Source organism: Cupressus sempervirens, chromosome 8 (genome assembly GCF_028749045.1).
Source record: "Cupressus sempervirens isolate cs-2001-9-10 chromosome 8, ASM2874904v1, whole genome shotgun sequence".
NCBI lineage: Eukaryota > Viridiplantae > Streptophyta > Pinopsida > Cupressales > Cupressaceae > Cupressus > Cupressus sempervirens.
In genome coordinates, this window is record NC_143125.1 from 396595939 (window position 1) to 396621060 (window position 25122).

A 25122-nucleotide genomic window follows, 5' to 3' on the forward strand; every position below is an offset into this window, starting at 1 on the left:
TCTTGCAAGCATAGCTCACTGTAGTCATAAAAATCAGAATCATTATGGCACAAGTCCGCGTCATATAACTCACGTCTAACACCCAAATCCTGAGTGTCAACACAAGGGAACTCTATGCAACCATCACCTACACATGGAAAAGTTGTTATTTTCGCATAGGCACACCATTATGACTGGTCATAAAAATCAGAGCTATTAGAGCTCATATTTTCCATGCAATCCTCAAAACTAATGCTCTCATCATGTGAGTCAAAACTCATAGAGATACCAACAGCATTCTCCACACTGACCCTATTATCAACGGCATCAAAAGCCTCAAAAATAGGATCGCTGTAATAAAAAATCAGACCCTATATGACTTAACATTTTCATTACTACCAACTGATGTAAGGCTTCCATCAATGGTGGCTACCATGTCATTAACATTATGTCAGTCACTAGCTCTTGTCTCATGTAAATTTTGGGATTTGATGCAACTATCCTTGAGCAAGTCTGTTATAACCACATGATCCCGAGGAGAGCCTTTAACATCACGTGTAGGAGGACTCTAGTAGCTGCTCCACCAAGCAAAGGCTCCACCACTTGATGGTTGTTGGCTATTGAAACTACACCTCTACAATCCTCTTGATTCTCTTCATGTTTTCTTTTTGAGGAAGAATTTTTTAAAATGGGAACCATATACCTTGCACAATTGTCTATAGTTGTCGGGTTCGAAAGTAATTCATCCATCTTTTTTTTATTTTGTCTTATCTTTTCCATACTTTCCATCAGAGCATTTGTTTGCTTCCTAAGACCATTCCTACTATTCAACTAGTTTCCACGTTTACTAGTTTTCCTATATCTATCCATAACTGAAACAACTATAAGAGTGTTGTTCACTCAAATAACAACAGCAAGATCAAAATGACAATAATAAATTCCTACCCCACAAGATGACAAGAAACCACTCTGATACCATTGTAATGAGCTATATTGGCTCACTACTAACTATGTTGAAGAATAATTCTTTTTCTTTGAAAGTTTTGTATTTTTTTTTGTTTTGAGATATATGATATGTGCAATTTCCAGAATATATATAAATAGCAATGCTTTGAAATGTAAGGTAAATGATCATCTTGGAACACCAATTCAATTGCAATTAGTCAGGTTTGCAAATATTTACAATGCACAGCACAAATGCAAAAAACCTCACTTATTTAAGAACCTGCTATTGATAAGTGACACTGGGAATTTGATGAAGAAAAAATTTGCAGCAAATGTTCAAACCCACACCAAAGATCTCTACCCAATCGGACCCTTAATCCAGAGTTTGTTGCCACTATTTGCTAATGGAACATTGTAGTAGATGAGACGTAGATGTGTTTGTCTTACCTGCAGCCCTCAGATTAGTCATGCTACCAAATATGATATAGGAAATGATAAGTGGCAAATGCTGCTTCAGCAGTTTTAAACCCATCTCAATAGATGCTTCCCAATGGCAGTAACAAGAAAGATTTTGCAGAGAATGTACACAGAAAACTTAATTCTCTTCCTTACTCCAAATCACAGTAATGGTGACTGATGACACCTCAGCAAAAACCTTCAATTTTCAACTTGGAAACGTGGATAAGAATTCAGTAAAGGCATGATTCATTGGCATTGATGCCCAATTCAAAAGTGTGGAATATTAATGAGGAAATCTCAATTCCTCCAAACCCCACATAAAAACCCTTTATCATTTCAATTTTTAAAAAACATAAGCAACATGAATGAATTGCTTTCTCACAAGGCATTGCTTTCATAATAATTAAAGATGTCTTCTTCAAGACACCAAAAGCAAGTAGCTTTTCTCACACAATTTTCACTAAAGAGCCTTCATCAAATACTTCTCAATTAAAAGCCTTAATAACTTTGAATTAATAACAAATATTTCCCAAGCTAAAAGCTTCATAAAAGACACTTTTCACTTAAAAGGCTTCTTCAACACACCATTCACTTAAAAGCATTTCTTTTTTAAGACTTAAGATTATGTTCCATGTGAATAAATGATTAATACCCCCACTAGGTGCCCAAAAGCAACTTATAAAACTTAAAATTCAATATATACAACTAAAAATGCCAATATCATCACCGACCGAATATAGCGTCGGGGTGCCTGCTAGAACTAAAAACTGTCATCAGTGACTTACTCTAACATAGTAAGGCAATCACAATGGACCCTCTAAACATCCTACCAGACCACGAGGATCACAATGATGGACTGGCCTCACTGACTACCTGCCAAGTGCTCAAAATTGGGGACATTACAATGCTGTCCAAAGTCATTTATAATCAAAACTTCAGAATTTTGGCACAAAAGGACGCTCGGGGATCTTTCACATCCTAACTAGATGAACTCAAGCAACTAGATCCATGAAGAGAGCTTTCTTTAAAGTGCTCCAGTTACCTCCATGAAGTGGACCTCCAAAACTGTCCATCTTGAATGCAAAATAAAATCAATCCTTCAAAGACCAAGGAATCAGAAGCATAAATGCTATAATTTGTTACACGAGGGGAATTCACAAGTCTTTCTCATGCATGCAAAAATAAAATCCAATTATTCTTAGAGAAGTCCATCTGATGAAAATCTGAAATTACAAAGAATTCATCTTTTAGCACCTATAATACCCTAAAATAAATCAGTCGATTGTGAAATTCTAGAAATCATGTGGAATTGGTAACAAAAATTCATAGATGGATATGAAATAATTCAGTATCCCTCTCCATGACTAGTTTAAGCTTCAGAATTATCCATATTCTGAAATTGCTTTTTTTCAGTTATCATTGTACAGAAAGAGGTAGAATTCATGTCAAAAAAGGGATAAATACTAGAGAATACCTCTTAATCTTTCATACAAATATTATTAATGAGGGTGAGATTGTAATTTGGGATCAAAAGGGATTAATATATGACTACTGAAAGTAGTTGTTAAATGGCTGCACCTAAGTATTCGTAATGATATTCTTAACTTGCTATATGGTTAAAAAAATGCACACAAAGAAATGACAATTAAAAAACAAAACACCAGGTTTGAATATTAGGCCAGAAGGTGCCATGGATTAAATTTGACTAATGAGTAAGAAGCAAGTGATCATGAAATTGCTTGAGCCACTACCTCCTTTGACAGATTCTGCTTGCATATCATGCCTAAGAGCCAGCAGATTACTGTTTGAGTTAATGAATTGTTTAAAAAGGAATGATATAACTTATATGTATGTAGTATGCACTATGACATATTGTTTGCAAGCTCAGACTTAGGAAAATCGCATCAAAGCCACATTTGACTTGGACTCAGCAATTCAAACAAAATTTAACAAATATTTAAGTAATTTGGACAAAATCAACAACTTATTAAAAAATTATTCAATTTAAAACTCGCAAGATTTGGTTTGCACAAGTTTCCCTACATACTGAACAAATTGCAATCTATGATATGATGTGAAAAGAGATCTTTTAAATTAAAATATTATATTACTTTTCCTATGGCTTCAAAAGCATGTTGCTCTTAAATCAAAAAACAAAAAAACATAATTTTATCTTTAGCCTGTTGTTGTTGGTACTTCTCAATTTTTGGCTTACATTGCTTCAGCAACTTGTTGACCAACTTACAAGCAGTTTTTGAAGCTTTGTGTTATTACCTTGAAATTGCTACCAACATATGCATAGGAGACCGAAAATGAGTATCACTCTCGTTTATGGTCATAACCATAATAGTTTCCATAGCTGAAAAAATATAGGCATGGTGCTCTTTCTCAATTGTGCCCAAGAAATGCTAAAACATGGTACGAATTAAATCATACAATCCCATGTCAAGCATTAGATTGCACAATCGGATTTCTGCAAATAACTTGAGAATGGAAGCTCTTCTACAGTCACCAAGATGCTGAAAACTATCAATGATGAGTTGAACTACCTCCTTCATGATGACTTCTTCATAGGGCTCTTGCAATGCTAAAATTCTTATGACCTCCATCAGAATAGAAATAACTAGAAGTCTTACCTCACCCCTAGAATGCTTCAACCACTTGTGATGATTCAACCCTGTCAATGTAGGGGCAAGAGCAATCCACAATAATTCAGGAGGTGATTGCTCTACCATGGTAAAACATCCTTCAAATCAATGTGTCGAGAACATATCCCATGTTTATAATTTCCAACCCAAGTTGGTTGCCTGTTTCATAGAGTACTTAAGTCAACTTTAATATGTCACTTGATGCCATTTTAAAACTGTTACCACAGTCAAGAGGTACCCCTGTTTTTTGCACTAATTATTTTCCTTCTCCCTCAAAGCCTCATATTGATCCAGCGCTTTTAAATTGGGTGTCATTCTCTCAATTTCCAATGTAACAAAGTTCATTTTGCTTTTGAATTCTGGCTCAAGTTTCTGTTGATCAGCTGATCTCAGATCTTGTTGGTTCAATCGGCTAAGTTTTGAGTAATCAAAATTTGTTACACGGTAGTTGGAACCTGACAAATCAATTTCCATTGGGTCTAATAAGGCAGAAGTTTTATATGTTCCAATTCACAGTTTTTAAATTTCGCCTGCTTTTGAGATTTTAGCTATTCAATTTGTGTCTCCTTCACAGTAATCTGGCAGTTCAGTTTTTCAAAGTTTGTTGTAACATTATTAGCTTGTTTTTTCAGTTCCTGTATAACACTTTCGCACTCACCTGCCTTTGATTTCAGCTCCTCATCTTCTTTTTTCATTTCATCTAGTTCCTGTCCAAATTCATTCATTGACAATTCACATCTGCCCCCTTATTTTGCACCCTTTTAAGCTCCTTTAGGAGTTTGCTCAGAGATGTGGTCAAGTTTTCAATTGGAGCTCAAGTGTCCCACCTCTGCTCATACTTCAGCTGATACTTCAGTTCTCCCATCTGACTGCGCAGCTCAAGATGTCGCGCAGAAATTTCTTGTGCTTCCCTTGATTGGTTTTCCTCAAACTCACAAACTGAAATCTTTATAGATTCTGTCCACTATCTCATTGATTATGTTCTCAATGTTTTTGTTTCTGCTTGAAATAAGTTTTTTTAACTTCTCAAGTTGTGGCTTCAATTGGTCAGTCTCAACTTTGATATTCTCCCTCTCCTGCTGTAATTTTATTAACTTATCTTCTATAGTTTTCTTTTCCATTTCAGCATACTAAATCTTTGATTCAAGTACACTTATTTTTTCAAAAGCTTCCGACTCTTTGATCTGAACTTCTCTTGCAGATCCTAGCTCTGCCATCTAATTTTTTCAAATGCTTCCGACTCTTTGATCTGAACTTCTCTTGCAGATCCTAGCTCTGCCATCTCTGATTCAAAGTGGTCTTTGTTTTTCTTAAGAGCTTCAATTACACGATCATATACCTCCTTCACATTCCTCCACTTTGCGATTTTCAACCCATGCAAGTGAAAGCCCACAGTAATCCTCAGAATTGCTTGTGCATGGTGAGTAGGAATACTTATCTAGGTGAAATCTTCATATCTATATTTGGACTTGTCACCTTGTCTGGTTGTGGCTGCTGGATAACTTCCCATGTGTCTGTAGTCACTCACTCCTCAATATGTGATGTTCATTCCTATTCCATATTCTGATAATCCTTCCCAACCGTTGACTTTAGTTAGTTGTCATAAGGGTGTGTTACTTACCTACTGTCTCAGCTTGTCTCGAGCTCCTTTTGTGCAAGTCAGGATTTCTTTCCTCAAACGATTCAAGTCTTGTGCATTTTTTAAAATGGCATAGAGTTCGACTAACCTCTTGTAACGTACCAAAGTTGTTGGAGAGCCCATTAGGAATGTTTATATATATCCTATGCAATTGTCAACACCTGTAACAGAGATTCTACTTGCCCAAGAATTTGCAAAAGCATTTTCCAAAGAGACAGATAGCTGTCATAATACTGATAAGGCCCAATGGAAAAATGAATTATCTGAAACCCTAAAAACTATTATTTCTTAACACCTTTCTAAGACTGCTCTCATCAACATTTCAAAATAATTTTGACCCGATAATATAGTGCCGATTAAACATCCCCTTTTCTAACTCTTATTATGTTTATCCATGTTGGACTTGTTGATACTCTGTATTCTACCCAAATGTTCTTTACAACAATGCTAAGCACTACAGAAACTCTTTCGTTACAACATCCCCAAAAGATTTATTCATTTCCCTTGCAAATCCAAAACTCATGGAATTACATATTTCTTAATTCCTCTTGACTTCCAAGAAATTATGCCCATCCCCAGTCTATCAGCAAATTCAGACTTTCTACAATATTAAACTCTCTTTGCAGTTCCAGTCTTTGTGCTGATGCTACATCGGTTCCCTTCTTTAAACATTTGCTACGTTCTCTACTCACAGCATTCAATATAGTTCTTTCCTCGATTCTTCTTGTGTGTTAAAAATTGGTATCGTCAGCTCTTCACTCACAACAAAGGAAGCATTCTACAGTGAATGGGCATGCCACCAAAGGGGACATAATGCCTTCATCTTGTCCAGGAATATGTTTGCCAACATCAAACTTACCAGCGCTTACCATATAGAATATCCTTCCATGGCAATACGAGAGTTCAAATGAAATATACTCAATATTTACGTGCACATATTCATTTGCACATTACTTTCATTTTCCTCGCAAGTTCACCTACACGCATAGCTATGATTTTTTTGTCAACTATAGACTGCAAATTCCTCCATCTTTTCTGTTTCCTAACCCATGTGAGATTGTATCACCATCTTCAAACAACAATGCCACAGTAGTGAAATATATAATGCAGTTGGAAACAAATAGTACCAATGCTTTATAGTTACTGGATTCAATTGTGTAAGATTTTTAACCATCAATGTTTCAGATCACATTCTCTGATCCATCATCAGGATGCAAGAGAGTAGCAAAAGAGAAAGATGACAGGAAGAAAACCCAAGAGGAAATATAAGGAAAGACTGAGAGTTTATCAAGGCCTATCCAAGAAAAAGCTAGAAATAACTAGAAACGAGACTTACAAGAAGCAAGAATGGGTCTTCGTCAACTCTCGATCTTTGTGCCCTCCTTTCTCCCACTTCCTTAGATGTCCTCTTGGGTCTGCTTCTTGTCATCTTTCTCTTTTGCTACTCTCTTGCATCTTGATGATGGATCATAGAGTGTGATTCAAAAAGTTGATGGTAAATAATCTTACACAATCAAATACAGAAACTATACAGCAATATTATGGATTGAGGAAATCTAATAGTTTTAATAGTACCAATTTCAGAGACTCCCTCTTCAAAAGTACTTAGATAATATGTCTCACGACAACTAATTTTTACCAAAATAATCATCAAAGCACTTGATAACAAGATTATTAAAATATCTAGCCACAAATATGAGCCGAGATTTACTTAATATCGAACTTTTCAGGAGGTGCCACTTCAATAAATCTCATGTTAATGTATAATAGACTTACACCAATCTTTTTTAAATAGTGATGTAATTCATTCACTCCTCTACTTGTTTTTCAACCTATTTCCCTAAACCAGATAAAAACTTTACACAATTGTAAACATTTAATACTCAAACTCCATTTAACTATGTTATGATGAAACCTCCCCCTATACCTAACAAGACGGCAAAATAAATGTAAAATAAACCAGCAAATAACCAGTAGAATACTGATAAGTAGGAGATAACTTCCACAGCAAGTCAAACTATGATATTGCTATCAAGATTTAACTATGTGATTTTGAGTCAAACTCATTGACCAATGTTTCATGAGTAGTGATTCAACATGAATCCATCTCTGATGAGAATAAATGGAACACTTAGCACTCATTGGATCTAGGTGATGCTCACAAGGGTGAAGCGCCGGGACTTCCCAGGAGGTTGCCTATCCCAGTACTACTCTAGCCTGAGCGCGCTTAACTGCGATGGGTGACCTCCTAGGAAGTCCCGGTGCTTCACCCCTGTGAGCATCACCTAGATCCAATGAGTGCTAAGTGTTCCATTTATTCTCATCAGAGATGGATTCATGTTGAATCACTACTCATGAAACATGGTGTAATGTTTTGCAAATTCTGAGTCTTGAATCAGACTTATAATTGTCCTATTCTTTCTTTCAACTACCCTGTTTTGTTCTGGGTTATAAGGAACAGTGTACTCCCTCTTGATCCCCAATTCTTTACAAAATCTTTTAAATAAGTCTGAGGTATATTCTCCTCCATTATCTGTTCGAAGGGTTTTAATTTTATGTCCTAAAAAATTTTCAATTAATGCTTTGAATTCTTTAAATCTTTGTAGGATTTCTTCTGATTCCTTGCATTTTAAAAAATAAATCCATGTTTTCCTAGAGAAGTCATCTATGAACAAGATATAATACCAGAATCCTCCAAGAGAGGGAACGGACATAAGTCCACATAAATTTGAATGAATTAACTCAAGTACATTATTTGTTTTCCTAGTACTATCATGAAAGGGACTTCTAGTACTTTTACCAAGAGCACACCCTTTACAAATACTAGGGTGATCTTTATTTAACTTAGTAATCCGGTAACCATCTTTTCCATAGTTGATAAGGTTTTAAAGTTTAGATGCCCCAATCTTCTGTGCCATATTTCGTTTGAATCTTCTGCTTTGTGAACTAGGGCTTGAATGGATCTACTGGGTTCTATATTCAATTCATACAAATATCCCTTTCTTTGACCAATTACTTTAGCTTTCTTGATGGAAGAGTTCTTAGCCCAAGTTAATACTTTGCCATCCACAAATGCAACATTGTGTCCATCATCTTCTAATGTTGTAATTGAGATTAGGTTTCTTTTAATCCCCAGTACATAGAGTACATCTTTAAGAAGAAGAGTATTTCATGTCTTTAGTTTCAAAGAGCAACTACCAATTCCTTCAACTGAGTGTGCAGAGTTATCACCAATAGTAACTTCACCGTTAACTTTCTCTGATAAGGAGTCTAGAGTTTCTTTGTATCCCGTTATATGTCTTGAAGATCCACTATCAATTACCCATGCTTTATTTGAGATTTCATTTGATAGAGAGGAATACAAAACACAGTTCTCAGGGTCATAAGTCTCTTCTTCTCTAATGACATTTGTACAATTTGCCTGTTGTTTGGAATTTTCCGGACAATTAGACCTATAGTGTCCAAATTTTTCACATTTGAAACACTTTATTTTAGATAGGTCTTTCTTGGGCTTTCCATTCTTCTGATTTCCCTTTTTCTTCTTAAAGTGTTTTTTCTTGCCTTTATAAGAGTTGGCATTAAGAACGTGAAGTTCTTCATCTTCTACTTTTGGTTTTCCTCCTTTCTTTAGTTTTCTTGACTCTTCTTGAAGACAATCATTCTTGAGTCTATTCAAGTCCGAAAGCTGATCTCTAGCACTTATTCCTTGTGCGAATGTTTCCCATGATTCTGGCAATCCATCTATGGCCATGAGCGTTAGTTCGATGTCATTAATGATGGTTCCTATGCTTGATAATTCATCTCTAATGCCAGCAACTCTTAGGAAATAAGAGTTTATCGATTCTCCTTTCTTTATCTGGATGTGATTCAGTTGTCTTTTTAATGCAAGGACCCTAGTTGCATTGTTTACTTCAAAAGCATTCATCATATCGTAGGCAGTTTGGTGTTTCGTAAGCATAGGTACGATATCATTCTTAACTCCATCCAAGATGATTTGAATGGCTTTTCTATTTCCATTGGTCCATATGGATTTGTGAGGTTCAATTGGTGGCTATTTAGAAGCTCCATCAACAAATTGTCTAACATTGTTTTCTTCAAGAATCATCAAGATTCTGAATTTCCATGCTTCAAAGTGTTCCTTTCCATCAAATCTATCCTCAGGGCTGATTGTATATGCCATTGGAAATGGAAGACAACTATTGAATATATAAAAGGTCTAATTACTGAAAAAATTTGCAGAGCCCTAGGTCTGATAACTTGGCTCTGATACCATGTAATGTTCTGCAAATTCTGAGTCTTGAATCAGACTTATAATTCAGTTCTGAGATTGGCTGAGAATGATCTTCTTAATATTATCAATATTAAGTATGTTGTTGAAGGTTTATCTTGAATGTAGATTCAATGTTCTATTTCCAAACTGATAATATATAATATTGCAGACTTATTGATTGCTGGAAGTGAGATGCTTATAGGAGCAGACTGTTGTGAATTGTGTGTCCTCTAATCTGCATCCACAACCGAATATATACCTTGCTAGAAGGTGTGTTCCTTAAGGGACATAACCCTTCACTTGACATTTAATAATACCTCTTCCTAAGTCAGCAATTTCAGGAGACTTAGTTTAGGATTTAACTAACTAAACATTAGTTTAGTCAAACACAAACAAAGACATCCCTAGAAAGTTGCTGGCACCTATAGGATAAGCAAGTTCAAATATTAGATGCCAATCTTAAGATATATCAACACTAAGAGAGGTACGGTCTGTACTGTCAGACCTGTAGGATTAGATAGGTTAGAATCTTACCACATGGGTCAATGAGTTTGACTCAAAATCACACAGTTAAATCCTAATAGCAATATCATAGTAGAATACTCATATGAAATACCTCAATATTCGTTATTGTATTATAAAACAACAAATACAATAACATGCATAGAAATCCAGTCTTGAAGACAGCAATAGTAGTCAGCTTGTAAACACGTAGAGAAGGACATATAACTCCAATATGAATTATGATGTGAATTCACCACCACTGTTGAACCGGGTTGACGTCTGATCTGGCGAGAAGACCTTGAAGGTTTCCGTCCTCATGTTCTAGAAACTAAAAGCCAAAGCTTCCCATCTCAAGTTTTGGAAACTGAAAGCCAAAGCTTCCCCTTTCCCAAAGAGAAATCTAAAACAATTTCTAAAAATCCAAACCTACCTGAAATGAATGAGACTTCCTCTTTTAATGCTCAAAAAGAGGCACTTCAGCTTCCCTTCCTTGTCTTCTTGTCCTCTTGCCATTTTGTCTCTTATTGACCCTCTTAGATAATATCATATTGACTTTAATAATTCTGCACTAAGTCCTCCACAAGTCAATTTTAATATATATTTGGGTTGGCCTATTAATTCTATAAAGTCCAAGAATTGGGGACATTACACCTTATGTTTTCAATAGCCATAGTACATAACCTACAATGGGGCCTCACAAAAAAAAATGTTTGAAAAATGAACTACCCTATCCCCTTAGTGTCCATGACTAGTAAACTTGGTGGAATGTAAATATTTACGAGATCTTTTTAAAAAGCTTAATCATAGATGTTATATATTTTCTACACAAATCTATTTCAAGGTTTCTAATGAGTAAAAGTATTGTTGCGCTACTCATGTATCAAATATTTCAACTTCAAGATTGTTAAGCTACTAATGTATCAAATATTTCAACTTCAAGCCTTCAGACTTTATTATCTCAAAGAACACTGAAGATATTTATTCTTTATTTTAGTCGATTATCAAATTAATATTCTCAAACAAAAATGCAAATAATGTAAAGAATTGGGAATGGCTAAATTTAATAAACCTTCTGAATTTAAAGCCGATGCTGAAGTACTTGCTACAGTACGCCTACGCATTCGCCGATTTGTAGGCTGCCTTGCTGGAAGATTAACAACAGGAACCTGAAAGTCCAATTTATTTCAGTCTGTTTCTTAAAGGTAAAAAATTATTCATTCTTCAAGACATTTACAACTTCCAAAAAAATCAGGAAATAATAACTACTGAGATTTAATAGATTTAAAAATAGAGTAGAACAGCATGCAATCGGAAAATGCCATATACAAGACAATCAAGCCTTGATAAGTTAACTGGCATCTGATTAAAGGTAGTCCTGCACCAAAAGGGACTGCATATCACCCCAGAAGAAGCAAAATATTGCAGCATTCACTTGTAAAGAGGAAACCAATCTTATAATCCACAGAATAACCTTTCAGAATTAAAATGTGCTAGCTCTTGTCTCTTCTCTCTTTAAGCTGAATATAGCTTCCATAGGAGATAAATGTGAGATACAACATTCTAGCAAGCTCTGATAAATGATTATTAACGAAAATTTTAGCACTTAGTGACTTACTAAGCAAAATTAACTTCTATGTTCTCTGTAAATGCAAACCGACTGAGGCTTGATTAAAGGAAAGCACTTTAGAATTCTTTGCAATTTTTAACAGTACTACACAATTGAGTTAAAATCCATATGCACACAACTCAAAATGATGGAAAAGAATCGTGAAATCATTTCACAATTACTTAACCCTAGCTAAATCAACAGAAATTAATTTATTTTCTTTACGACTAAAATTTGGTCAGAAGAAGTAGAAAAATAATAATACATCCAATGACTAAGAAGCCTGAGTTGTTTTCTTCAAGGTTAGACCACAGAAGCAGAAACCGGTAATAACTCCCAATTATATCTGATTAATTGGCAGCAAGAGCTGGGGCCAATTTTTTCCCCAAAATATCAGGAAAATTTGAGCAATGGCAGTCAACAAGTTTTTCCATAAAAATGATTTTTTCCCAAAAAATAGGGGTTTTATCAGGCAAAAATCCAATTAAGTTGGGATTAAACAACAGTGAGCGATCGTATCCATGATCTTCATAAATACATAAAAAGGAGGCCAGGGATCTGGAAGAAGTCATGGCCATGACATCATGTTCAGAAGGTTCTTCGTCAATAGGAGTAATCATGTTAGCAGGGGAGATCAAAGGCTGAGGTTGGACCATCGGCTGAGGGACACCAACTAAGAACTTGCGTATGTTCTCTTGCTGAAAAGATGGTACTGCAAACCCTAAGACGCACCAAAATATGTCAGTGATTTCCTATAAAAACAGCGCAATGCAAACGTGAACAGGTATCTGACAGAAATTAGTCTCAACTTTTATGTTATATTCAGCAGCAGAGCATGTATCAGCTTTTTTTTGTATACGTATTGATACACTGAATTTTCTGTATATCCGTCAATTTCTTTTTGTATATGCATCAAAAACATTTGTAAGAGTATATATGACTGCTTATACTATATGCTAAACACAAAATGTAATGTCCCCATTTTTACGTCTCCCCTAGTGTCGGTACTAGCTAGCAGGATTGGCCTATTAGTAGGGTCCTGTCAGCTGATGAGACAGGTCAGGAACCCTTTCAGGGACTTGTGATGAGTTGTTAGGGCTTGGGGAGTCAATTCACTGAGTCTTGGGTAGGCTCCTAGATTTTAGGAGCAATCAATAATTTTTTATTGATAAACTGGGAGTTAGCAGGGACAGAGAGGCCTTTGGGATCAGCATGAACACGTCTGGCATAGTTCTTATTTTTAAGGAGAATTCCTAAATTCTAGAATGGAACTACTAGTTAGCTCACCATCATTAGACAACATTAGTGGACAAGGAGCTTCAGACAGAATTTAGATCGGGCTCAGGAAAAGGAAGGAAATCAGTTTTAATGTGAAGTAAGAAATCAGAAAATAGGTTGGAGCAAAGAAAAATAATCACATGGGTTCATGCACTGTTACCAGCTATACATCAGCCTCTAGCACAATTCTACAGCCGCCCAAGTTAGTTGCCTCTTAAATTCAGTTGGTGATTGTTCTTCAGCAAAGTGGTGAAGAGTACAGAATATGAATATTGCAAGGAAATCAGAAATTTGTTGTTGTGCTACCCCCAGCCCTCTTTCATACTTGGTACATCCATTGACTGAAAAGAATTTAATAAAATCAGATTTATCAAAGACTTGGATATTTTAGCAATCAGATTTAGTTTTTTTCATTATCAGCATTGTTATTTTATGTATTGCAATTTATTATTGGTAAAAGACAAAAGAAGATTTATTAAAAAAACTCAAAAAAACAAAAACAAAATAGGAAAAAACAAACCAAATGCAAAAATTTAGGATTCTAGAAATAATTCAACCTTGGCAAAATCCATATAAGGGGGTGGTCATTACAGTGGTAATAAAGCACAAATATTCCTGCCATCTTGTGCTTGCAGTTGAAATTCAGAGTTTGATAACGGACTCGTATGAGCAGAAGAAGAGGGAAGAAATTCTTAGCATGCTTGAGGAATGTGATACACTTCCCCAAGCTATTAAGGAAGAGTTACCTTTCAATGGTTTCATGAACCAACATCTAAGATTGTGCTACAAGACTGAGTTTGTGAAGCACCACATGATAGCTCTTGATATATTGGCCCAGGAAAAAGAAGAAATATCAGTAGTGAAGTTATGCATGATGAGTTCCTTGATGTTGCTTATTGAGCTAGTGACATTTTTGAGTACACTTGTAAGCATGGCACGGGTAGACAGGTTAGCACAAATAGAGTTGTTTCTATTTGTGAGAGGGAACCTGATGTATCTTTAGCTACAGCTGACTAAGAGTATGACGATGGTGACTGTGATAACTCGGATCCACAATATACCATTAGATGTGATGATGAAGATGTACAAGATAGTTTGGACAGCAATGGAGTCATTTGTAGCAGGGATGATAATTCTGATATATACCCTTACCATAGCAGCAGACCACCTTCTCCACAAATTCAGAGCTTGGAATCCTTCAGTAACCTGTTGTTTGAGATGGATGTTGAGGAGTCATCTGGCAGCAGGATTGTATATGATAGAAGGCAGAATATCACCTGGTTCTAGCATGAAACAAGGAGATTATAATATGCTATTGGCATTGATAGATGACATGGGCCATGAGGTGGAAGGTGTTTCCCAGCTTGAAGGTGATCCTACTTCGCATCATGGGATGATTTTTTGCTCACTAGGGAGAACGCCGGATGTGATACATGCAAATGAAGAGGAAGACCCAAAGTCAATAGGGCATATCATGGCACTTGAGAATGTGGTTTCTTTATCGCAATGTGGTTTCTTTATGTGATGCATTGATTCTTAGTGATCAGTCTTGGTTCGATGTCTATGTTGGAGATTCTCAACAAGAAGCCATGGAGCTGATTGAGACTCATAGGGGTGAATCTTTGAGATGTGAGAATGAAATTTTCAGACTTGCAGGCGCTGATTTCCTTCTTAGTTGTGTTTCATTGATTTCATCTACAGGTGGCTCTAGGCAAGTTTCACAACAAACTTTGGTGCATGATCAGATTGGTACATTTGAGAGTGTTCCAAGGCAAAGGACGGCCCATATGTTTAGTTGTGAGTTCACTGATTGGTTGCAGATCAGTCATATTATTACATGGTTTGCCCTTGTACCTGAGAGTTGAAAAATCCTCCTGGGTCCACGCAAGGAGAGTTCACAGTTTCAAACATTGTGGAGATTATTTCCAGTTACTTCCAAGAAAACCTTGAGCATAGCATTGCTCAACATTTATTCTAAGTCTGTGGGTCACTCTTATGTTGGAAGTGGAGTGATGAACCTAGTGATTTCAGATTGTTTTCCACAGAACTCAGTTATGGGCAACAGGACTGTGTCACCTTGTATTCATGAGTTAGTGATCTATGCTCCAAAAAGAGGAAATAACATAGGCCCTCCATACATTGAACATGATGACTTTGAAAAAGGCCTGCAAGAAGATACCTTGGGAGTTTTGAGATAAATTTTGAATTGGTGGTGCTTGTTGAATCCAAAAGAAGCAAAGGAGAAGAGCATAAAAATCTGACTTGGGGCAGTGTTAGTATATTTTCTCATTTTCATGAGACTCCGAGCCATGCACATGGAGTGACGAATGGGGAAGAATATACAAGTGTAAGCACTCAAAATACAAAGATTGGATGTAATGTACTTTAAATAGTTTTACATACCTGTTGTACTCCCCAATTTGTTTTATTGTTCATGAATTTCCTCATACAAATCCTATCCATGCTATTCTCTGCATTGTTGGTCTTTACTATATAGATTTCTAATAGGTTGTTGATTGTCTTTGAGGATTTACTGTGATTCCTTTGTGTTATTATTGTTCTGGCTGTTTACTATGTTCTCTATTTGAGCAAATCTGACCATTACAACAAATCCTTAAACTGACCACTTAATTACACATGTAACTTGAGTTTGAGTATTGATGCATTACAATACAACAGACTTGTTCATTCACAGCGTCAACAGTTTGCATTGAATTATATGAGGGTTTGCATAATACTAATAGTAATGAACATGCATGTATCTGGAAAGGCAACACCCTTCCCAAAAACTCCCGTGGATGAACTACTATTTGCCTATTGGCTGTGATATTAAGTTCATATCAATTAATAATCATGCCAACAAGAAAGTATATACATTAGACCATCCTTATTTCTATTAGTATTCTGATATCATATCAATATGCTGTATTAGACCATCCTTGTTTCTATTAGTATTCTGATATCATATCAATATGCTGTCAGACAATGTCTTTCACCAATAGAATATGACTTATTTTCCTTTCTAATCTTGTCCTATTAATGATTATTAAATATATTTTTGTTTATATATTACACCATCCTTATTTCTATAAGTATCCTGATATCATATGTGTCTACCTAGACCTTATGTATGTGTCTACAGAGACAGTATCCATCTTTTCCATGAAATCTCTAAACTGCAATAAGGCTGGCCATTATCCAACGGAAATGTTACAAAGTTTGTATGTTACTGAGAAATAGGAAAGCTTAGGTCATAGAGTATCTAAACAGAATATATGTAAAGTGTATGATTCAGATTCAACCCCAAATGTGTAATGTCCCCATTTTAGCAGTTGACCAAGTGTGTGTGCGTTAGCCTTGTTCTACATGGTCCCGAGGGCTAACGAAGGGTTTAATGGGATCTTGGAGTGTTTTGGCCTAGTCATTTCCAGTTTGGGCCAAAACGAAGTTGATTTACTCAGTTTCAGGCATACTTACTATTTTTAGTAAGTCGGCAGGACACAGTGCAGGTCAATTTTGGTGATTGGATTCGATACTACTCGGTGAGAGCTTTCCGATGAGCTATCACTCGCATTATTCGGAGTTCGATTGCTAATACATTTTAATGCCTGAAGTTTTATTAAAGTAACGTCTAATTTAATTGTAAAATATTAAAGTGTTACTTTAATATTTATTTTATGGTGATGTGTACCCAAGGGAGACATAAGGGGTATTTTAATATATGTTTTATATTACACATCTTTTATCCCACATTGCCCATATGAGTTGAGCGGACCCGTGGGAATAGAATAAAAGGAAGCATCTGTGGCTTCATTAGGCAGGTTGAATATGAGAAGAAATTGGTGTATGAGTTGCAGCTCTGTTCTTGGCATTTGAGGACGTTTATCCTCTTTTGTAACATTCTAGACGTCATTCCCTTGGGGTTTGGCCTTTGGAATTCTTTGTTATCGGCTTCATTATCAGGCAGTTTAGTTGCATTTCCGGCTACAGGCAGATTTGATATTTTGCTCATATCTTCTTCACTACTTGTCCGACGCTTATGCCGCTTGGAGGGAATGGTATTATGAAGGTAGTGCACTGATTGGAGGACAAAGTATTGTAGCAGCAAGTTCATAAGCATGGGCTGGAGTATTATGACAATATTGCTGAAGTAATTAGTGAGTTGATAAATCTGTCATGTATTTAGTTTTATGAATTCTGAAAATAACATTTTATTAGCAGCCGTTCATTTCCACTTTGCATATTATTGTAGTTTCTTTCTTGTTTATGTTGTATGATACCAATTCCATGCACGAAACACAACAAACAAATAAACGTTTGATTTTTGGAGTTATAAGGGGTTTTAAGAAGTTGAATGCAAACTGTTTGACATAATTCCTTTCAGCAATTTGGTTTAGTTTTTTAGGACATCCAGGGGTGTCCATTACAGTGGTATCAGAGCTATAAGTCCGGCCATCCTGTGGAGGTCTTATAGGGAATTTGGAACAGCCGGATAGAGGGAAAAAGTAAGTAAAAAACACAAGCTAAGCATTTATGTTTGAGCATGCGACAGGGGTCTTATAATTTTCGCGATACCAAAGCAAGACAAAATAGGATTTCAGACTTGCAAAGCAAACAGTCTAGTACATCCGTGCAGGGGGACATTGAATTCAACCATACAGACACAGAGGAGATATTCTGTGATCAGGACAATAATATGGGTGATCGAGATGACAGGAATACAGGATTAGGCGGAGGCAGAAATGCTGGTCCAGATCAGGAGGAGGTACTGTTCCGACAGTTACTGGATACATTAGAGCAGGGGCAGCGTATGCAACAGGAGCAGAATAGGCGAATGGACATGATGCTGCAGCTCATGGCTAGACAGATGGGTGTCAATATTAATCCAGGTGATGCCAACAACAGAAACAATAACAACGAGGGAAACAATAACAACGGGGGAAACAATAACCATGAAGGCCAAGGCAACAACAATGGTCCTAAGAATAACATTAATGGTAATAATGGACACGGCAATAATGGGAATGAGGCTGATAACTTTAGACACGTTGCACGCCCAGCACGGACTGCGAGCTCGAGACCTCTTCTACCCACTTTTCCACCCAGAGATCCGGTTCATCCAGTAAACGAACCGCAGATTACCGAGTTACAAGATCAGTTCAGGAGGGACTGGGAGGCTAGTGGACCAGAGTTTCAGGCGGATATTTCTCTTAGAGATTATATGGACTTGAGGATGAGACACATGCCTAAAGCAGGAGGGAGGAATCAAAACTTTGAGCTGAGGAAGAAAGTTGGAAAACTTTCTTTACCTTATTATGATGCTTCAGGGAAGATGACTGCACGAGCTTGGGTGCAGAAGGTAGATACATACTTGCAGCTAAATCCTATGCTTGAGGAGGAGGCTATCAAGTATGCGGCTATGCACTTGGATGGCATTGCACATGAATGGTGGCATCATGGCATGGTGACTTTGGGGCATAATCAGATTACATCCTATGAAGAATTCACTGAAACATTGATTGGGAAATTTGACACTAAGGATCCCGAGTTACATTTCAAGGAGCTAGCACAGTTAAAACAGTCAGGTTCTGTGGATGCTTACATTGCCGAGTTTCAGCGCTTGTCTGTACTTGTTACTGATATCTCTCCTAGGAGATTGGTGGTGTTATTTTGTGATGGTCTTGCTGATCCATTACGAGGTTGGGTGAAGGGACATGATCCACTCACGTTAGCTGAAGCAACTAAAAAGGCACGAGATTTAGCCCCTTCGGTATACAAAGGAAAAAACCATTCAACAGATTCTTCCTACCGCAAGGACAAAGACAAAAAATCATTTCAGAAAGAGTATAGCAAACCCAAAGAAGGATCAAAAGGACTAGACAATGAAACCTTGAATGAACTTCGAAAGAAGAAGCTGTGCTTCCATTGTAGAGAGCCTTGGGACTTATCTCATAAATGTTCTCTCAAGGCTAAGGCAAATCAAATGGAGTATTTTTCAGCAGAAGAGTCAGAGTCAGAAGGGGAGGATCAGCACTCCGATTCAGATGAGGGTAACACTATAGAGGAGAGCAACATTCCTAAGGATGATAGATCGTTGGCATGCTTGACAGGGGCCCAAAAAGCAATCACATTTAAGGTTAGGGGTACTATCCAGGGGCAGAAAGTGATATCTCTTATTGACACTGGGGCTACACATAACTTCATAGATGCACAGTTGGTAGCCAGGAGAGGGTTACAGACAGAGGAGCATGATGGGTTTAGAGTCATGGTGGCTAACGGTGATAAGTTATTATGCACTCGGAAGATATCTAATCTTCGCATCAGGTTTGGAGATGGCTACGAGTTGGAGGATGAGTTTTATGTTGTGGACATGGGAGATTATGATGTCATCCTTGGCATGACATGGATGGCTTCACTAGTTGAGTTCACACTCAATCTAGCGAAATTGGAGATGAGATTCCAGCATGAGGGGAGAACTGTGGTACTTAGAGGGCTTTCAGATGGAGGTTGCAGAATAGTGTCCTTGAGGAGAATGCAAAGATTTTTTCGTCATGATGACATAGAGTGGGTGGCAGAGTGCCACATTATGCCAACTTCACCAGAGCCACAAGAAAAGAGTCATCCACTAGATGTCCAGAAGATACTCGATAGACACGCTAAAGTATTTAGCGATATTCCTCATGGGGTTCCTCCTGACAGAGGGATGGAACATGTTATTGAGCTCGAGGAGGGAGCCAAACCAGTTATGATTACTCCCTATCGTCATCCTAAGAAACACAAGGATGAGATAGAGAAGGCGATTAAGGATTTGTTGGAGATGGGGCATATCAGGCCCAGTAAGAGCCCTTTTGCTTCAGTAGTAGTATTGGTAAAGAAGAAGGATGGGACGATGCGCATGTGCATCGATTACAGGGCACTGAATAAGAAAACAATTAAAAACAGGTATCCCATTCCTAGGATTGATGAGCTGATTGATGAGTTGCATGGGGCATGCTTCTTCACCAAAATTGATTTGCGATCCGGATATCATCAGATCAGGATGAGAGCAAAGGACATTGAGAAAACAGCCTTCCGATGTCACTATGGCCACTTTGAGTTCATGGTTATGCCATTTGGTCTAACCAATGCACCTGCTACATTTCAAAGTTGTATGAACCAGGTATTCAGGAAGCAGCTGAGGAGATTTGTCTTGATCTTCTTTGATGACATCTTGGTCTTCAGTAAGACCTGGGAGGAGCACTTACATCATCTAGAGGAGGTGTTATCTATTCTGGAGAGAGAGTCATTGTATGCCAAGGAATCTAAATGTGAGTTTGGCATGACTGAGCTCCTTTACCTGGGGCATATCATTAGTGCAGATGGCGTTCGGGTTGATCCCGAAAAGATTAGAGCTATTGTAGAATGGCCTACTCCCACAAACCTTACACAGCTTAAGGGATTCTTTGGTTTATGTGGTTTTTATAGGAGGTTTGTTAAGGGATTCTCACAGATTGCTACACCCTTGACAGATCTTACCAGGAAAGGAGCCTTCGTGTGGATAGGGGCAGCACAGAGGTGTTTTGAGCATTTCAAGCAGGTAATGTCTTCATGTCCAGTTCTAGCTCTACCGGATTTCACGAAGCCTTTTGAGCTTCATTGTGATGCATCTGGTGATGGGATTGGAGCAGTATTGATGCAGGAGAAGCATCCCATTGCATTCGAGAGTAGGAAGCTCCGAGGAGTTGAGAAAAGTTATTCTGTCTATGACCGGGAGATGTTGGCCATAATGCATGCATTGGCCATAATGCATGCATTGGCCAAATTTCGATCATATTTGGTAGGTGGACGTTTTGTGATCAAGACTGATCACAACAGTATTAAATACTTCATGAGCCAGCGTGATCTTAATGACCGGCAACAAAAATGGGTGACTAAATTGCAGGCTTATGACTTTGACATAGAGTTTGTCAAAGGTAAGAAAAATGTGGTGGCTGATGCCTTATCTCGGAGACCTCACTTATGTGCTCTGGCAGAGATTTCAGGAGATTGGAGAGATCGGATTATAGCAGAGTATGTCGGAGATGCTTGGGCTTCTGGATTGATTTCAGGTACCATACAGGATGATCGCTATGAGGTGATAGATGGATTGATCAGAGTTCAGGACAGGGTTTATTTGATTCCATCATCACATTTGAGAGAGGCGATACTGAAGGCATTTCATGATGCACCCACAGCTGGACATCCGGGGGTCTTCAAGACCTACAGGCAGATCCGAGAGCGGTTTTCATGGAAAGGGCTCAAGGATGATGTTCAGAGGTATGTCAGGGAGTGTGTGGTTTGTCAACAGAATAAGGGAGAACACACATTTCCTGCAGGTTTATTACAGCCCTTGCCCATTCCTGATAGGAAATGGGAAAGTATTTCGATGGACTTCATCACTGGTTTACCACGAGTACAGGGAAGGGATTGCATCTATGTGGTGGTGGACCGCCTGACGAAGTTTGCTCACTTCATTGCTATTCCGTCCACTTACACAGCAGCACAGGTGGCAGAGCTTTTCTTTAAAGAGATATTCAAGTTACATGGGTTGCCCAGATTCATTGTCAGCGACCGGGATAGTAAGTTTATGAGTGTTTTTTGGCAAGAGTTGTTTAGGTTGTGTGGTATAGATCTTACACCTAGCACTAGTTATCATCCACAAACAGATGGGCAAACAGAGATTGTGAATAAATGGGCGGAAGGATATTTGAGAAACTATGTAACTACACAACAAAAGGCTTGGATCAGATGGTTGCATATGGGAGAGTATTGTTATAACACCACTTATCATATGTCCATCAAGATGACTCCTTTCATGGCACTCTATGGATATGAAGCACCTAGTTTCATGGATTTAGTTTTGGGGGACAGTAGAGTGCCCAAAGCCAAAAACTTATTGCAGGATAGTCAGGACATCCTGAAAGTGCTCAAAGAGAATATACAACAGGCCCAGAATCAACAAAAATTGTATGCTGATCAGCACCGAATAGAGCGTAGCTTCGAGGTAGGGGATATGGTTTACTTGAGGCTACAACCATATAGACAGTCATCGCTCAAGAAGAGCGGAGCTGAAAAGTTGAAACCTAGATTTTATGATCCATACAGGGTGAGTCGCAAAGTGGGCAAAGTCGCCTATGAGCTTGAGCTTCCAGAAGGCAATCGAGTGCACAATGTGTTTCATGTGTCTAGGCTTAAGAAAGCCATTGGTCAGAGTGTAGTGCCTTCTGCAGATTTACCCCCTTTGGATGAGGAGGGGAAGCTTGTGTTAGTACCTGAGGCTATTCTGGATACCAGAGAGAGGAAGCTTAGAAGCAGGATAGTGAAGGAGTATTTGGTCAGATGGAAAGACCTGCCGGAGGAAGATTCTACATGGGAGAGTGAGCAGGTTATTCAGCAGGCTGGACTGAGATTGCTTGAGGACAAGCAATTTCAAGGGGGGCGGACTGTAATGTCCCCATTTTAGCAGTTGACCAAGTGTGTGTGCGTTAGCCTTGTTCTACATGGTCCCGAGGGCTAACAAAGGATTTAATGGGATCTTGGAGTGTTTTGGCCTAGTCATTTCCAGTTTGGGCCAAAACGAAGTTGATTTACTCAGTTTCAGGCATACTTACTATTTTTAGTAAGTCGGCAGGACACAGTGCAGGTCAATTTTGGTGATTGGATTCGATACTCCTCGGTGAGAGCTTTCCGATGAGCTATCACTCGCATTATTCGGAGTTCGATTGCTAATACATTTTAATGCCTGAAGTTTTATTAAAGTAACGTCTAATTTAATTGTAAAATATTAAAGTGTTACTTTAATATTTATTTTATGGTGATGTGTACCCAAGGGAGACATAAGGGGTATTTTAATATATGTTTTATATTACACATCTTTTATCCCACATTGCCCATATGAGTTGAGCGGACCCGTGGGAATAGAATAAAAGGAAGCATCTGTGGCTTCATTAGGCAGGTTGAATATGAGAAGAAATTGGTGTATGAGTTGCAGCTCTGTTCTTGGCATTTGAGGACGTTTATCCTCTTTTGTAACATTCTAGACGTCATTCCCTTGGGGTTTGGCCTTTGGAATTCTTTGTTATCGGCTTCATTATCAGGCAGTTTAGTTGCATTTCCGGCTACAGGCAGATTTGATATTTTGCTCATATCTTCTTCACTACTTGTCCGACGCTTATGCCGCTTGGAGGGAATGGTATTATGAAGGTAGTGCACTGATTGGAGGACAAAGTATTGTAGCAGCAAGTTCATAAGCATGGGCTGGAGTATTATGACAATATTGCTGAAGTAATTAGTGAGTTGATAAATCTGTCATGTATTTAGTTTTATGAATTCTGAAAATAACATTTTATTAGCAGCCGTTCATTTCCACTTTGCATATTATTGTAGTTTCTTTCTTGTTTATGTTGTATGATACCAATTCCATGCACGAAACACAACAAACAAATAAACGTTTGATTTTTGGAGTTATAAGGGGTTTTAAGAAGTTGAATGCAAACTGTTTGACATAATTCCTTTCAGCAATTTGGTTTAGTTTTTTAGGACATCCAGGGGTGTCCATTACAAAATGCCTGTAACACTGGCATGATCAAAATCCCAGAACCTAAGCATGTGTTTTATATATGTTTTTGTAGAGAGATTACACACATCATTCCCATGAATGGAATTGCTGTGAACAGTTTTAGAAAAAAATAAGTATTTTATATGCATATCTGGAAAAAGTGTCCATCTATCCCACAAAATACACTATACATTTATGTATATGTCTACAGAGAAAGTATCCATCTTTTCCATGAAATCTCTACACCGCAATAAGGCTGGCCATTATCCAAAGGAAATGTTACAAAGCTTGTATGTTACTGAGAAATGGGAATGCTTAGGTCATAGAGTATCTAAACAGATATATGTGAAGTGTATGATTCAGATTTAACCCCAAATGCCCGCAACACTGGCACGATCAAAATCCCAGAACCTAAGCATGTGTTTTATAAATGTTTTTGTAGAGAGATTGCACACATCATTCCCGTGAATGGAATTGCTGCGAACAGTTTTAGAAAAAAAATAAGTATTTTATATGCATATCTGGAAAAAGTGTCCATCCATCCCACAAAATACATGGATTGGGGTAAAGGTTTGACAAAAGGTTTCAATATTTATGAAATTTATGGTTTAGTTGTATATGGATTCTAGAGCAATGATGATCCCCCACAATGCAAAACATATTAATGATGCAGTGCAAGGCAAGAGAATCACCAGAGGAGATGTCCTAGCCCCCAGCAATAACCACACAATGGAATATAAACAATAACACAGAGATTTAGATCCAGAATAACACCAATTTCAGAATACATTCATAAGATTTTCATCCAACATGCTCGGCTGTAAGACCTTCCGGGATACAGCCAAATACATCAACAAATTACAATAACAGTTTTGCAAGACCTCGCAAGATCCAACCACTAGCTAGCCCGAACCCACAATCTAGTAGAGAACTCCAAGAAGAATCTAAACTTGTGCTCTCAAGCCACCAAGCAACCTTCTTGTTTCCCAAGCCCACACTTAGCTACTAGCTCTTCTCAAACTTCACTCCTCTGAACTACTTCATGCTCAACTCATGACTCACTGATGTCTCAAGACGAGACAAGACCCCCCTACTTGTACTAAACCAAGCCACAAGATGGCCTACCAAATTACATTAAATAAACATTCACATATTAAATAAACCCTCAAGCCACAAGTCGGCTTGGCAACAATCATTAAATACATGAAATAACTAAAT

General features: G+C 37.7%; 1 protein-coding gene across 2 annotated transcripts in view; it reads right to left on the reverse strand.

The window, feature by feature from the left end:
- Nucleotides 1–25122, reverse strand: part of LOC149542955 (DDRGK domain protein) — a 104806-nt gene that overhangs the window by 54994 nt on the left and 24690 nt on the right. For both annotated transcript variants that reach the window (XM_089797887.1, XM_089797888.1), the window contains exon 2: nt 11514–11610. In XM_089797887.1, coding sequence (XP_089654013.1) covers nt 11514–11610 — 97 coding nt within the window. The remainder of the gene's footprint in view (nt 1–11513; nt 11611–25122) is intronic.